General features: G+C 46.6%; 1 protein-coding gene across 5 annotated transcripts in view; it reads left to right on the plus strand.

The window, feature by feature from the left end:
- Window positions 1-5,511: 5,511 nt before the first annotated feature.
- The window catches only part of P3H2 (prolyl 3-hydroxylase 2), a 53,739-nt gene continuing 45,902 nt past the window's right edge, over window positions 5,512-13,348 (plus strand). For 4 of the 5 annotated variants that reach the window (XR_011904692.1, XM_072344863.1, XM_072344864.1 and 1 more), the window contains exon 1: window positions 8,594-9,378. Coding sequence is in view for 4 of the 5 variants with exons in the window: in XM_072344863.1 (XP_072200964.1) it covers window positions 8,935-9,378 (444 nt within the window). In the remaining variant the exon portion in view is untranslated. Of the gene's footprint in view, window positions 8,532-8,593; window positions 9,379-13,348 lie in introns of those variants that run through there. The other variant, XM_072344866.1, reaches the window with a different exon arrangement.

The raw sequence follows: 13,348 nt of genomic DNA on the forward strand, positions 1-13,348 counted from the left end.
CTACTGAGTTTATATCTGCAAGCAAAAATATCAGCAGTTCCATGGGATTTGGTCAGTGCTGACAACCAACAATGTGGCACACTAATAGGAAAGGAGGCAGACAGAAAAACAGGGAAAGGCTGCAGGCAGCACTGATGTCAGACTTGCTTTTATTTTAGCTTTCAAGGTGCTTTTCAAATTTTGTTATGTTCAGTAGTTAAAAACCACATTCATTTCTTCATTACAGCGTACTGGAAGTCCCTGTTCTTGTTTTGATTTCTAGGCATTTGTGAGTTTAATAAGATTTTGTGTTTGTTTAGGCAATTATTGCCCACCTAATTGAAAGATAATGGGATGGTGTAGCCTTGCCAAGAGTTTTTATACTTCAGTAAAGTAACGAGCAATTTACACAAGGCAATAAAACAGTACCCTGCATCCCCAGTGAAGAAACACAAAGCAGCGTTTGAAATGTCTAGCTTGGAAAATAAATCCACCCTTACTCAGTGCACTCCATAAAATTAACTGGGCACAAAAGCCCCCTTGCGCTTCCCTTTTCCCAGAAGTTTGGAAAATTAGCACAAGATGCTCTTGAAAGTCCTGTAACACATTGCTGTCTGCAGAGCAGCAGGCTGACTGCTTGTTCAGACTGCCAAAGGAGCATAGGTATGATCACATGCTGTGTTATCACTGATTTCTTCTCTCTTCGGGTCTTCTTATTTTCAGAGAAGCACTCTCCAGGTCTGCTGGTGGTGCCCCTTTCGAACACTATCAATCACAATACATAAGCATGTATTATTTCAAAAGCCTGGAATACTTTGTAACAGCACTAGCTATGTTCGCACACAAAGATCAGTATCCAGCTGTAGTATGGGGCTTTATCTCCTCCCAGCTGTTAACTCTTAGGGAATTCCACACACTCTGCTTGGAAGTGCTGTGCTGACCTTTCCTCTGGAGCACCCTCTGGACTTCAGCAGCTGCAGCTCAGTTATCCTTCTGGCTGGTCACAACTGTGGCTGTTTAAAGAAATAAATACACAATTCAGCCAGCTGCAGAGCTGGGTTCACAGCCATCTTTCCTGACAAAGGATAAGGTCAGAACCTCCTTAAACAGAAACACACCCTGGCACAAGGATTAAAGCTTTCACATATCTCTTTTGCTGTTAAAATCCCACTTCTCATGAGAAACCTCCCTCCTCCTTCCATAAAGCATCCAGCTCTCTTGAACCACCCGGTTGTCAGTGGATGATGGATTAGCACAGCAAAAGCTCCTGAAGCTTTTAGCTCTCCTTCTCTGGGCATCTACTTCAAACAGCCTGGCACACTGAGAAAACTTCACTCCTAATCCCGGGGGCTTGGCTGGGGGGATGCCTGTGAGACTAGATCACTGCTCTCTACAGAAATTAGAGGGGTCAAAGAAGTAACCACACTCTAATTTCTAACAGCTGAGATCTTTGATTTGGGGAGCTAATACAAAAGCAGCACTGTCTGTAGCTTACTTTTCCTTCACTGCATTACAGAAACTGGAAAATGAAGGAAAACAGAGCACTTGCTACTGTATTCAGAGATCTTCTACCCCCAGCTACCCTACTGAATCTCTTTTTGGACAAGTCCCAGAAGTAATGCAGTCTAGGAGAGCAGGAGAAAATACACTTGGAGCTCTATTTTTAATGGTTGCATAAGCCTGAGATGTGCTCCACCCTTGCCACTCATCTATCTCAGCCAAAAAAGCCCTGAAAGAACTCCTGAAGTTGTAGTGAATACCCTGTGCCACGCAGCCTGGGATGCTGGTGTGCTCTCCTTTGGTGTCTGGCTGTGTAAAGGGTTTTGCTGTGTGAGGTCCCAGGGAAGAGAGGCAGGACAGCTAGTCCTGCTGCACAATACCCTGAGTGTTGGGAATCTGTTCCCTTAGAGAAATAGTCATTAATCCAGTGACACTGCAGCTAGGAACAGAAGCAATTTCTTTTCCTGTTCTTCAGCAGTGTTTCTCTTCTGTAATTTCTGTGATTATAGGAAACATTTCAGTGAGACAGAATATTTGCTCCTCTCTGTTTCATTATCGCCATCTGGATTTCCTGCTCATTCCATATGCTCCCCAGCTGATGTTAACCATCCAATGCAGTGTCACTACCAGTGTGACATTCCTGGCACTACCAAGGGAAGGAGAGGGTGGCGTGGGGAAGGTAAAGGCAGGTTCTGATCTCTCAGATCAGAAGCAAACTGGTGTCATTCTGCATCCTTACACCACTGCTCCATCATTCATCAGTCCCACGCTTCAATACCCAGATTTTCTCTAATTGTCCCCAGACCACATAGTTGGCTTTGGTACCTCATCTCCAGAATTACACTCATGTGAGGAGAGACCAGGACCATGGGAGGTCTGTGGGTTACACCAAATGTTAGCAATTCAACGTCTGCTTCCTTTCCCAGGGATAATTTCTTTTAAGACAGGGTTGTTCTGGGATGTCCTGGGTTGGTTATTCCCTCCTCACATCTGGGTGGGAAGCAGTGGGCCAGCAACCTGCCTGCTGAGCAGCTGCAATGAAGTGAGTTTATGTCTATAACATTAGGAGAGCATTTTAGGATTCCCTAGGATGAAAACTACTGCCATATAAATCTAGCACCTTGCAGTAAAAATGATTCTGCCAAATACACTATGCATTTTATTTAGTTTTAACCAGACCTGGGTCTATTCCTCTCCTTAGTCTGGAGAAGCGGCAGCTCAGGGGAGACCTTATCGCTCTTTACAGCTCCCTGAAAGGAGGTTGTGGTGAAGTGGGGTGTCAGCCTCTTCTCTCACATAACTGTAATTGGACAAGAGGTGATGGCTTTAAGTTGTGCCAGGGGAGGTTCAGGTTGGATATTAGGAAACGTTTCTTCTCAGAAAGAGTGGTAGTGCGCTGGCACAGGCTGCCCAGGGAGATGGTGGAGTCGACCATCCTTGGAGGTGTGCAGGACTATGCAGATGTTGCACTGAGGGATGTGGTTAGTGGGCATGGTGAGGGTGGATTAATGGTTGGACTAGAAGATCTCGAACAAGTAGTCATTTTCAACCCTGTATGTCAGTGATCTGCCCCAAATCACCCTCATTTAGATTCTTTGATTCCTTTTTGATGAGATCAGGGAGCGGGTACAGAGCTACCCAGCCTTGTATGTAAGCACATGCCATTTCTTCCAGCTTCTCCTGAGTTATGGAGAATTGGCCAGCAAATGTTGAGTTATGCCTCTTGCTTGGGTTAGTCAGAGCTGCATCAATGCACAGGAAAGATGGACTGTAAAAGGGAAGCCACAGGAAACTCGATCCTAGTGAAATAAATGAGCTCAATGTTGTTTATAGCCTCTCACAACATACCCACATCCCCTTGCCTTCTCTCAGAATCATAAAGATGAAAATGGGGAAGGCCTGGCTGCACGTGGGCCTCCTGTCCTGCCTGTGCCAAGGGCCACTTGCTGGGCCTGGCAGCGCTCCTGGATGGGCTTCTTCGAGCAAGCTCCTCTGCAGCACCCGCTGACACGGCCAAATTCAGGCTTAATTTCCTCCATGGACTTTCATTACTTCTTGGGCTTCCCTCATAGCTTTCTTCCTTCCTCTGATGTTGTGTCTAGGATGTTGGGTTCCCGCTGCTATGCTTCTCTGCTCCCTTCTGTAGCGATGCTATCCTCAGATGCCTCTTCTTCAAGCCTGGCATTTCCTTCATTCTTCTCACACTATACTGGGCTCTGAATTGTGGGGAGAAAGGAAATATTTACCCCTGGAGATCCCCACAGCTGGGCAGCTCTGGGGAAAACTCTGTGGATGAAAAACTGATGTCAGCAGTTGCAGCTTGGAGTGGGGTGTAGCATCTGCCTGAGCTGGCTTGACAGCTCCGAGGTGCACTTGTTGGATGGAAATGCCACCCGTGTCTCTGCCTCTCCTGGATGAAATCTTCACACCTTCCTCAAACAGGCCAATAGTCAGTCCCACCTGCATACAGTCTCCATGCATGGGACCTCCTAAAGCTATGACTGGGCACCATCTGTATGTACACGTGTTGTACTTAACCGGTCCTTTAGCAATGCCACTGACATCAGCCCAATTACACCAGCCGTGAATTGGACACTGTTTACACTCTGAAACTACCATAGCTTACAGCCAGAGTTCAGACTGTTATACAATGAAACCATTCACACGTCTCATTAACTCTGCACTATGCATTGAAAATAACCATGCCCACATGAGGCTGTGATTTTCTCAGTTTATATCATTTGTAAGTGCTTTTTCCTCTTCATTACAGCAACTCTCAATACGGGAAACATTTTACGCTGTCAGTGTAGCAAAAATGCTACTTAGAGCAGAAAATAGTAACTTCTTGGTGTTGTATTAATCGTCTTCATCTTAAATAATACAGTCCATGAAGGTATTTTAAACCCAAGCTCAAAGACATAGGCATGTGGCCAACTTCTCTGAGACACCAGTGCGCCTGTGGTTGTGTATTTTATACTTTTTGAACTTTATTTTTATTGGTTTTTAATTTATAATGGCAGTAAAATACAGCCCAAGTTTCTGAGTAAGCAAAGCGTACAAGCACTTGGAATTTAACAAGGTTATACTGTTGCCTACACATGGGAAGACACAAGAATCTTCTGCTCATATGATTTATATTACTGTATTTCTCTGCTGAGTGCCAGCAACGAGCCTTGTGTTGTACATGACTGTGCTCTTGTATAAAGGTTTGTATAACAGATCCAGCACATGAATATCTGGAAATCACAAAGCACTTGCAAAGTAAAGCACATGTTCCCAGCCTTGAGAGGCACAATAGAGGGACTGCTGCAGGGATGGCTCTGGGGGGTTGGTTTTGGTTTGTGCTGCAGGAAAGAAGAAATGGTGGATTCTAGAACTCAAAACCTATCCCAAAAGAGGCAGAGATATGATAAGTCCCATGAAACAAAGCAGAGAGATGGGCTGGGCCAGGACAACGAGACAAATGAGTTGCCAAGACTGGTATTAACAATGGAGCGTAGCACAGAGAGATGTGGACAAGCAAACCTTTCACTGGGTGCTGAAAGGGAGGATAGGAGATGGCCATGAGTGTGTTTGAGGAAGTATACACAAGTGGATGATGCATTTAGAGCAATGTCAGTGTAAGCAAAGCTTTGTTCTCAATCATTTTGTCCATCTGCAAAAGTAGTGTGGGAAGTCAGAAAGAAGACTGCTGGCAGCTCAATATGAGAGGACATACATTGAAGTAATGTCAGGTCAGAGGCATGTCAGTGCAGAGGATGTCTCAAGTGCTTGTGATTGATTGTAGGTTATAGAAGAAGAGCATATGTTTGATCACAGGTTAGGTATGTTTGGGAGAAAAAAAAACAAAACAGAGAGAGCTGTTAACAGATCCTGAGCCTGGATCGAATGGAAATATTGCTAGAAGTAGGTAAAAGGAGACTATTTTATGTTGCTAGAAGGAAGTAAAAGTGAAAAGGGTTTTAGAGGAAAAATTAAAGACCTCCTGTTCACCTGTGCTGTGTCAGAGATAGATGGAAAGAAAAAATGACCCAAGAGGCACGTGGGGAAGCAGATTTATAAGCTGTCATCAGTGAAACAAGAGGTACAACTCAGAGGAGATGGGCTGGCCATGTACCTTCTATTTTCTCCATCCTCATATTGCTGTGTTGCAATGGGCATTCATCTTGCTATGAATAAGAATAGTAACTTAAAGAAGAAGTCCCTCCTTTCGTTGCTCATCATTTCATTCCTCCTGAAGCTAAACTGTTTTTACATGTTCATTTCGCATCATCCAGTGACATCTACAATCACTCCCACTCCTTGAATAAAGAAAAGAGATGGGCAAATGGAGATATTCTACAGAATTCAGGTCTGTTTTCAGATCTAAATCATGAAGTATTTCAGTAATGGTTTTGATACTTTCACCAAAACCTGTACCCATATATATTATGCAAGGATCAAAGCTCTTCAATGAGACTACGTTGTACTTTTCCATCTGTTCCAAAACTCCCTCACTAAGGTACATGGCTGGAGAGGTCACCTGTGTTTGATTTGGGAATTATAAAGTTTGTTCATGAATTAACCAGGAAGGCAAGTCTACAAATGAAACAGAGAGGGCTTGAAACATAGGTCTGCTTGTAAAAGGCATGTTGAAAAGCCATTTTGAAAGACATCCTAAAATCTGCTCTTATCTTGTTGCCAAGACATCAGTGGTTTGACCCACGTATCAGAACTTTCCTTAAAAAATAATAATTAAAAAAAAGCTTCAGATGAATCTATTTACGCACGAAAAAGTCTTTCAAAACAACTGCACAGGGGCCAGGATCAACATCTGAACACGGGCTGAGTTGTTACATATTTAGAATTATTCCTTTCATTAGAAGCATGAGGGTTATCTCAGGCATCCTGGGGACTGATTTGGAGTTGAAATGTCCTAAAGCAGTGACTGCCTTGCTGGGTTAAATCCTGCCTTTGTATATGCAAGGCTTCTAATTCCAACTCATTTCCACACTGTTGCTGCCACTGAGGACTTCATTAAGGTGAACCCACCATTTCCATTGCCACTCTAGTGTGGCTGTAGCAGCTGAATTGGTGTGATTCAGATCTTCTGCAAAGAGATGAAACCCACTTGGAGGACCACCAAACTTTTTTCCATCTGATGTTTGCCTTTCCAGTAATGCAGTGAGTAGACACATGGAAAAAACAGTGACTGCTCCAACGACTGCATTTGAGTTGCCTGGGGTTGGGTGCCTTGTGTGTGCCAACTCTTGCTGAGCTCTGAGCAATTAGGTAGCAATGAAGCATCAAGGTGAGGAAAAGCACAAACTATTGTGAACAAAGAAAACATGACCTTAAGCAGAAGGATTGCAGAGCGAGGGCAGTGGAGACTGGTCCAGAGTGAATGGGAGTCTGCAGAGAAACACTTTGAGAACGTGCAGTGGAATTGCACTGCAGGATGTCAGAACTAAGCATGTTTCTTCACTGTTTCAAAAAGGATATATTTTTTTTTTAATGACAGAAACATCTGGATCAGAAAATGTAGCAGGCTGAAATAAAGCATTTTGTTTCATTTTGTTCTCTCTCCACTCATTTATGCACTTTCAGCATTCCTTCCTATGCAGGGCCTCAGTGTTATCACTGCATGCACAGAGATGCTGCTGATGTGGAAACAACATGGAATTACATACAGCACTTTTGCACATAGATCATTTTGGCTGCATCTTTCACATAACAAAGCCAAGGAGACAGGTGTTTTATCACTGTGTTTAGGGAGACAGATGACCCCAATCTAAACTTGCATGCTCACCAGGTGCGTCTGTCTTGTATCTAGGCAGCAGCTCCTCACAGAGACCCTTGAGAAGGTTGAAACAGTCTTCCCATAAGCTCGTCTCCATGCCCAGGAGTGCTGATTACACTTTCCTTGGGAAGGGCTTTATCTGGGCCTAAGAATTCATACTTAATGGGCAAGCGCTTGCAGCACATACCTTTCCCACAGAGTCCTCCTTTCAGTGTTTTTGGTTCCAGCAGGAAGGACAACCAAAACTTCCAAAGGCTTTGTGCCAAAGAGCAAGAAAGCAACAAGGTAGAGCACTATGAAAGCTTTGCCAAATGGGAAAGCTCCTCACCAAGCTCTTCACCAAGAACTCAAGTAAATTTTCAGCCATGTGGGAATAAAACTTTCCTGATATGAAGCTATTGTGGACAAGGCTCCATAATGTAATGCACTGCCCAAAATAAGAATGCCGAGCCCTGCTTCTGGTTCTGGACATAGCAGCATAGAATGAGAACAATGTGTTCAAAGCCACAAGAACAGCAGGGAGAAGCTCAGCAGGGCCATCAGGATCACCTGGTATTATGCACTAATGAAATCTGTCCCAAATGGGTTTGAGATATCTCCCATTTGCTGCTATTTCTCTCTGTGAAGGGATAGACAGCTGCTATAGAGATGTTCCTGAAATGTCTGCAGTGACTACAGCCACAGTCCCTGGTGAGAGACCCTATGGAGCACAATGCTGTTTGCACAGGTTTGGGAGCATTCAAGCACAGAACAGGTTACAGTAAAGCATCTAATGAGATCAAGGATTTGCCCATTCGCTCTCACTTAGGAAAAGCTGATTTCAGCCAAATTAACCATGTTAATATTAAAGACATCTTGCTGACAGGTGTTCAACACTGAGCTTATTGGAAATGCCAAGTGAGATGTGTGTGTGTGTGTGTGTGTGTGTGTGTGTGTGAGACAGGGCCATGTTGCCAAATGTCTCATCACAGGAATGCCTTAAAATTCATGCAAACATGAGTAACATTTTGGCAGGGCTGGGCTTTCCAGCACTGGGAGAGAGAAACCCTGGAGGAAGCGAGACGTACACGCAGCTGGGAGCTGAAAGGGCTGCAGCGGCCACTCGCTGTGACCATCCCCGATGATATATCTGCAGAATTCCCCGCAGCAGGAGGCAGTCGGGGCAAGAGGGCACGGGGTGGAGACTCCAGCGAGAAACGGCTCCAAGCAGAAGCCTTGAAGAAGGGCATCCTTCAAGCAGTGATGCCGGGATGTTGGAGAGGGAGCAAGAATGGTAAAGAGGGGGGAAGAAGTGCTGCAATGTGGGGGGTGGGGGTGGGGAGGGGGAGAGGGAACTTATCAATTTAACGAAGAAGGAAAGGAAAGGACAAAGGAAAGCATAAAAGAAAGGAAAAGGGAAAGGACAAAGGAATGGAAAAAAGAAAGAAGGAAAGGAAAAGAAAGGAGAAAGGAAAGGGGAAAGGAAAGGAAAACATCACGGTGATTTGCAGAGCGCGGAGTAGGGATGCTCTGCGCCGCGGTTGCTCCCTCCTTCGCTGCGGGGGGGCCGGGCCGGGGCGGGCCGGCCGCGCGGGGCCCTTTAAGAGGTGCGGGCCGGGGGAGGGCGTGCAGGGAGTTGGGTTGAGATACCGCCGTGGTGTTCTTACCGTCCCCGAGCCGGTGCTCGCACGGCGGGCATGGCGCCGGGGAGCCGGTCCTGGGGGGCCGTGCTGTTGCTCGCGGCGCTGCTGCCTGCGGCGTGCGGGAGCTGCGGAGCGGAGGGCGGCCCGCTGGAGCCCTTCGACGCGCTGTACGCCAGCGGCGTGGAAGCGTACTACGGCGGAGACTTCGCGGGCGCTGCGCGGTGCCTGGAACAAGCGCTGCGCAGCCGGCGGGAGCTGCGGGCGGAGCGGCTGCGGTGCAGGCGGCGCTGCCGGGGGCAGGTGCGGCTGGCGGCGCTGGGCGCGGGGCCCGCCGGGGAGCTGCCCTTCTTCTGGGCTCTGCTGCGGCGCGCCGGCTGCCTGCGGAGCTGCGAGGAGCCGCGCCTGGGAGCCGCATCCCGGCACCGCATCACCGAGGAGGTGCGCTCTGACTTCCAGCGCAGGGTGCCCTACAGCTACCTGCAGCGCGCCTACATCCAGGTAGGCACCCCCTGTGCGCCCCGAAGGATGGCCTAGCCTCTGTCCTTCTGTGTCTCGCGTGCGGTTCTCACCTTCAGCTCCATCGAGCCCACGTGTTGTGCCCGTCCCTTCTCGTTTCTGTGCACAGCTGGGGCTCGCAGCTCAGGCTCAGTCCAGCCTTGCTTTACGGGTGTTTCTCTTGATTGATTTGTGCTTCATTTATCCATTGGAGACTGCTTTTGTTTGTATTGTGCAGTATAATTCCGAAAAGACTTCTTTTGGCTGCTTGGCGGAGGGAAGCCCTCCAGAACTCCACCCCAGCAGCCCGATGCCCCGTGCAGGGGACCTTTCCCTTTGATGTGAAGTGAGCTGATTCCATGCTTGCTTCAGGAATGAGGAGTGTGTGTGGCTGGGTGGTGCGCAGGCTCTGCTATCCAATGGTCTTCATCTCACAGTGTGATACGGAATCGTTTGCGTGATGCTGTGCAGTCAGTATTTAGCTGCCCATGTCATCTTAAGTAGCCTTCCCTAATACTAGTCACTCCTGCTGTATTGATGTTACCTTCTGTCATGAAAATAACATTCATGTCACCATTTTCTTTTCTTCTGCTAAAAAAGAAACCTAACTGCTGGGTAATTAAAGGGATTTTTCTTCTAGTTCAGAACCTATGCTCCATAAGGCAAGTACCTGCAGTAAGTCTTCCTATTCACATGGGATTTTTTTTCATGCCAAGCTGAATGTATAAAACGTCTCTGGAATATTTTCTCCTACATTTCTGTTTTATGTAAACACATTCATAGCCTTTTTGTTGCTAGAGGCAACTTGAGAGGTGAAGACCTGCACAGCTGAGCAGGGCAATGGGGTTTTGCTGAAGTCTGCTTCCAGTTGGGGAAGGAAACCTCTGTCTTAGAAAGTGCTAGTGCTGATGGTGCTGTGACTGACAGCAGTGGAACAAGGAGGTGAATCACCTCCTGCTCTTTAAAACCTTCTGAAATACAGTAACTGTGTTGCTTTAGCTGTAGTTCCTTTTCTGTCGTTGCCTTGATGTCATTTTTACAAGTCAGAGGATGGAAATGCCTTGGCTTTAACTCTGTTGTGCATGTGCAGAGCTCCTGAAAGAAATCCTGGGAGAGAACTGAGACTGTAATTTGGCATGCGCTGAGGCTGGTGAAGCTAGTGGAATTTTCCTGAGGTCTTTACCCTGAGAGATATTCTGGCTGTGCAGTGTCACTGTGTGTGGGAAGTGACACTAAATTTGTCGTGACAAAAATGATTTATTTTTATGAACTCAAAGCTTTTCCCAGAGTCACAGAGGTTGGCTCATGCTAAGCTCATCAAACAACTTTCTTTTGATCTAGGCAATGCGATTAGTGAAATGGAAAACAAAATAAGCTAAAGTTGGTATACATAATTCCGCATGATTTTGAGTCATGGTCTGTCTTCTGGGTCTGTAGTTTTTGTTTTCTTATTTAAAAGTGTTTTGTAAACTTATCAAAACAATGTGTTGAGAACAGACTTTTTTTCCCCTTGTATACAAGTCATCTTAATTTGCTTCTGCAGTGTCTGGAGATGTTATGTTAATTCCAACACTTTGACTTTCCCCCTCTCTGATGGAGAAAGGGTTGTTGTTGCTACCTGCATGGATGCTCAGGTGTGGGACAGGTACTGTTTGAATGGAGCTGTTCTGTTTTAGTACCTCTTCTTTAACCCTTCCTGTACACCAACTGCTCCTGGGGTCCTGGCTGACTTTGTGAGCAGTGATGGGACCAGCTCTGTCCTGCTGATTAAGCCATAACTGTTTGTCACACATCATCTGGCGTGCTCTTTCCATCTGCCTCAACAGCTCTGTGTGCAGGAGAGAATGTCCCACACTGAGTTTGTCTGCACTTGCACATACATGAGGTCTCACGCCCAGCACCAGCACATGCTCCGATGCAAACCATCCTCCTGTGCCAAGGCTGAGTGAACACTTTGGCACGTTCCCTGAGGGTTGGGAAGCACCCGCAGGGAGACCTTGCTGCAGCATCCACTTGGCTTTCTGGCTGTAAGGGCGAGCTGTGACATGGGGCTCACACAGAGTATGACTGCTGGTGGTGCCTCTCCCTGGCTTTTTACCTCTATTTTGCTCCTTGAAAACAAAAAGTAAATGAGAGAAGGTTGAATGTGCTTCTGTGTCCTGTTTGGTCCCTCTATAGGTTGCATGAGAAGCCCTGACTGCTGGGCGCACACATGAGGTCTGACTGGTTGAATGGAGGTGATGATATCAATGGGTTTGAGGGGGAGGAGCAGCCTTGCAGTGTGTTTTCCATCTCCCGCTGCCCATGACTCTGCATTTGTTTGGTTCTCAGGAGGAGAGAAATGTGTCCCCTTGGGAGGGAATGACACAACAAGGAATAGATTTAAAAGTAAAAAAGTGAAAAATAAATGGGAGAAAAAAAAACCGAAAAGGGTTTGGCACTCATGCAGTGCTTTGAAAAATGTTGCTGAATAAACATGAGCTAATCCTTGTAGCACTCCTGTAGGGTATGAAAAGCAAAGGCTTTGATTCTTGCTGGACAGATGCACTGGCCAAGGGCTGGCCTGCAACATGTGAGCCTGGGTGCTTTGGGGCAGCAGAACTGTGGTTCTGCTCATGAGTGAACTGGGGGATGACTGATGTTAGGATTTTAGGTTTGGGGCTTTGCTGTATCCAAGATCAGTGGCAGCCCCAAGCTGTACTGCTGAGCAGTACTAGAGGTGCTGCTGCATGGAGCACTGTGGAGAAGCGGGGGATAGTGTGGTTAGATCAAATGCTGATAATCTTATTTCTAGGGACATGGGCCATCAGTCGCTAAATCTGTGCCATCCTATCACTTCCCTAAGTTATTTCCTGCAGTGGGCTTCTGTCATGTCCAAAAGGCAAAAGGACAGTTTGCCTGATGCTGGTGGTAGTATTCGATGAAATACCCTCTAGACTTGGCAGATGGGTATGAGGGAATCTCTTTGCTCTCTGAAATATTTTTATTAATCACATCCTCCTCACTTTGCTGCCTGAGTCATCTTGTTTCTGTTAAAACCAAGCCTGCAGGCTGTGATATTTCTAGACGTCCCCTTTCTAGGGGCTTTCTAGCTCTGAGAGCAAGCAGAAGAGGAAGCCACACATACCATGAGTGGGGCTGCTGACTCAGCAGTCTTTTGCTCTTCTATGAACGATTCCAGGTCACTGGTGGAGCAAAAGGTGCAAGACTCTGACCCTGTCTTGCTTATTCTTTGTGCTGAGTTCCTCCTAGTAGCTGTGGGAGAACTGCAAAGTCTTCTCTGCTGGGCTTCCAGTTGTGCAGTTCAGCAATGCTGAAGGCTCTGCCACGAGCGTGTCCTTGGGCTGTATTATGTTTTCTTGCCTGCTTGTACTGCTGTAAGACTTCCAAAATGCAACACGGACACAGTAATGACTCGATAACAGAGAGGGAACAAGGTGAAAGAAGAGAAGGTAGGAGTAGAGTGGGAGTCCGAACTCCTGGAAAGCTTTGCAGTACTGGTTATAGCCCTTTTCCAGCTCTGCCTTTGAAAACTCCCTGGTTTCGGGCATTCAATCTCAAGGCAGGGATCTGTACGCATAAAATCAGGCCTCTAACCACTCCACGCTGACCCCTCAGTCTTTTGCCAGTGCTTATGTGAGATTTGCTGTCAGCCACACTTGGGCGGCTGTGCATTTGCAGTGAGCCTTGGGTCTCTTTTCAAGATATCTCTTCCTAAATTCTTTCCATCTCAAGTAGCTCCTTGTTGCCTGTCTCTACAGTGCTGTGCTGGGCCAAAGTCTTTTGTCTTGTTGACAGAAATCTGGAGTATTGGCTTAGAAATTGTGGAGTAACTCTGGATTGGTACCAGTGCAGTTACTTTGCTAATTTGGTTTGTTCTGCTCAAGCATCGATACTCTCCATGAAAGTTTGTTCAGTTTTTCTATGTGCTGCAATTCCACATGGTATTCAAGGGCCCCATCTTAGGATGCAC

Source organism: Excalfactoria chinensis, chromosome 9 (assembly GCF_039878825.1).
Source record: "Excalfactoria chinensis isolate bCotChi1 chromosome 9, bCotChi1.hap2, whole genome shotgun sequence".
NCBI lineage: Eukaryota > Metazoa > Chordata > Aves > Galliformes > Phasianidae > Excalfactoria > Excalfactoria chinensis.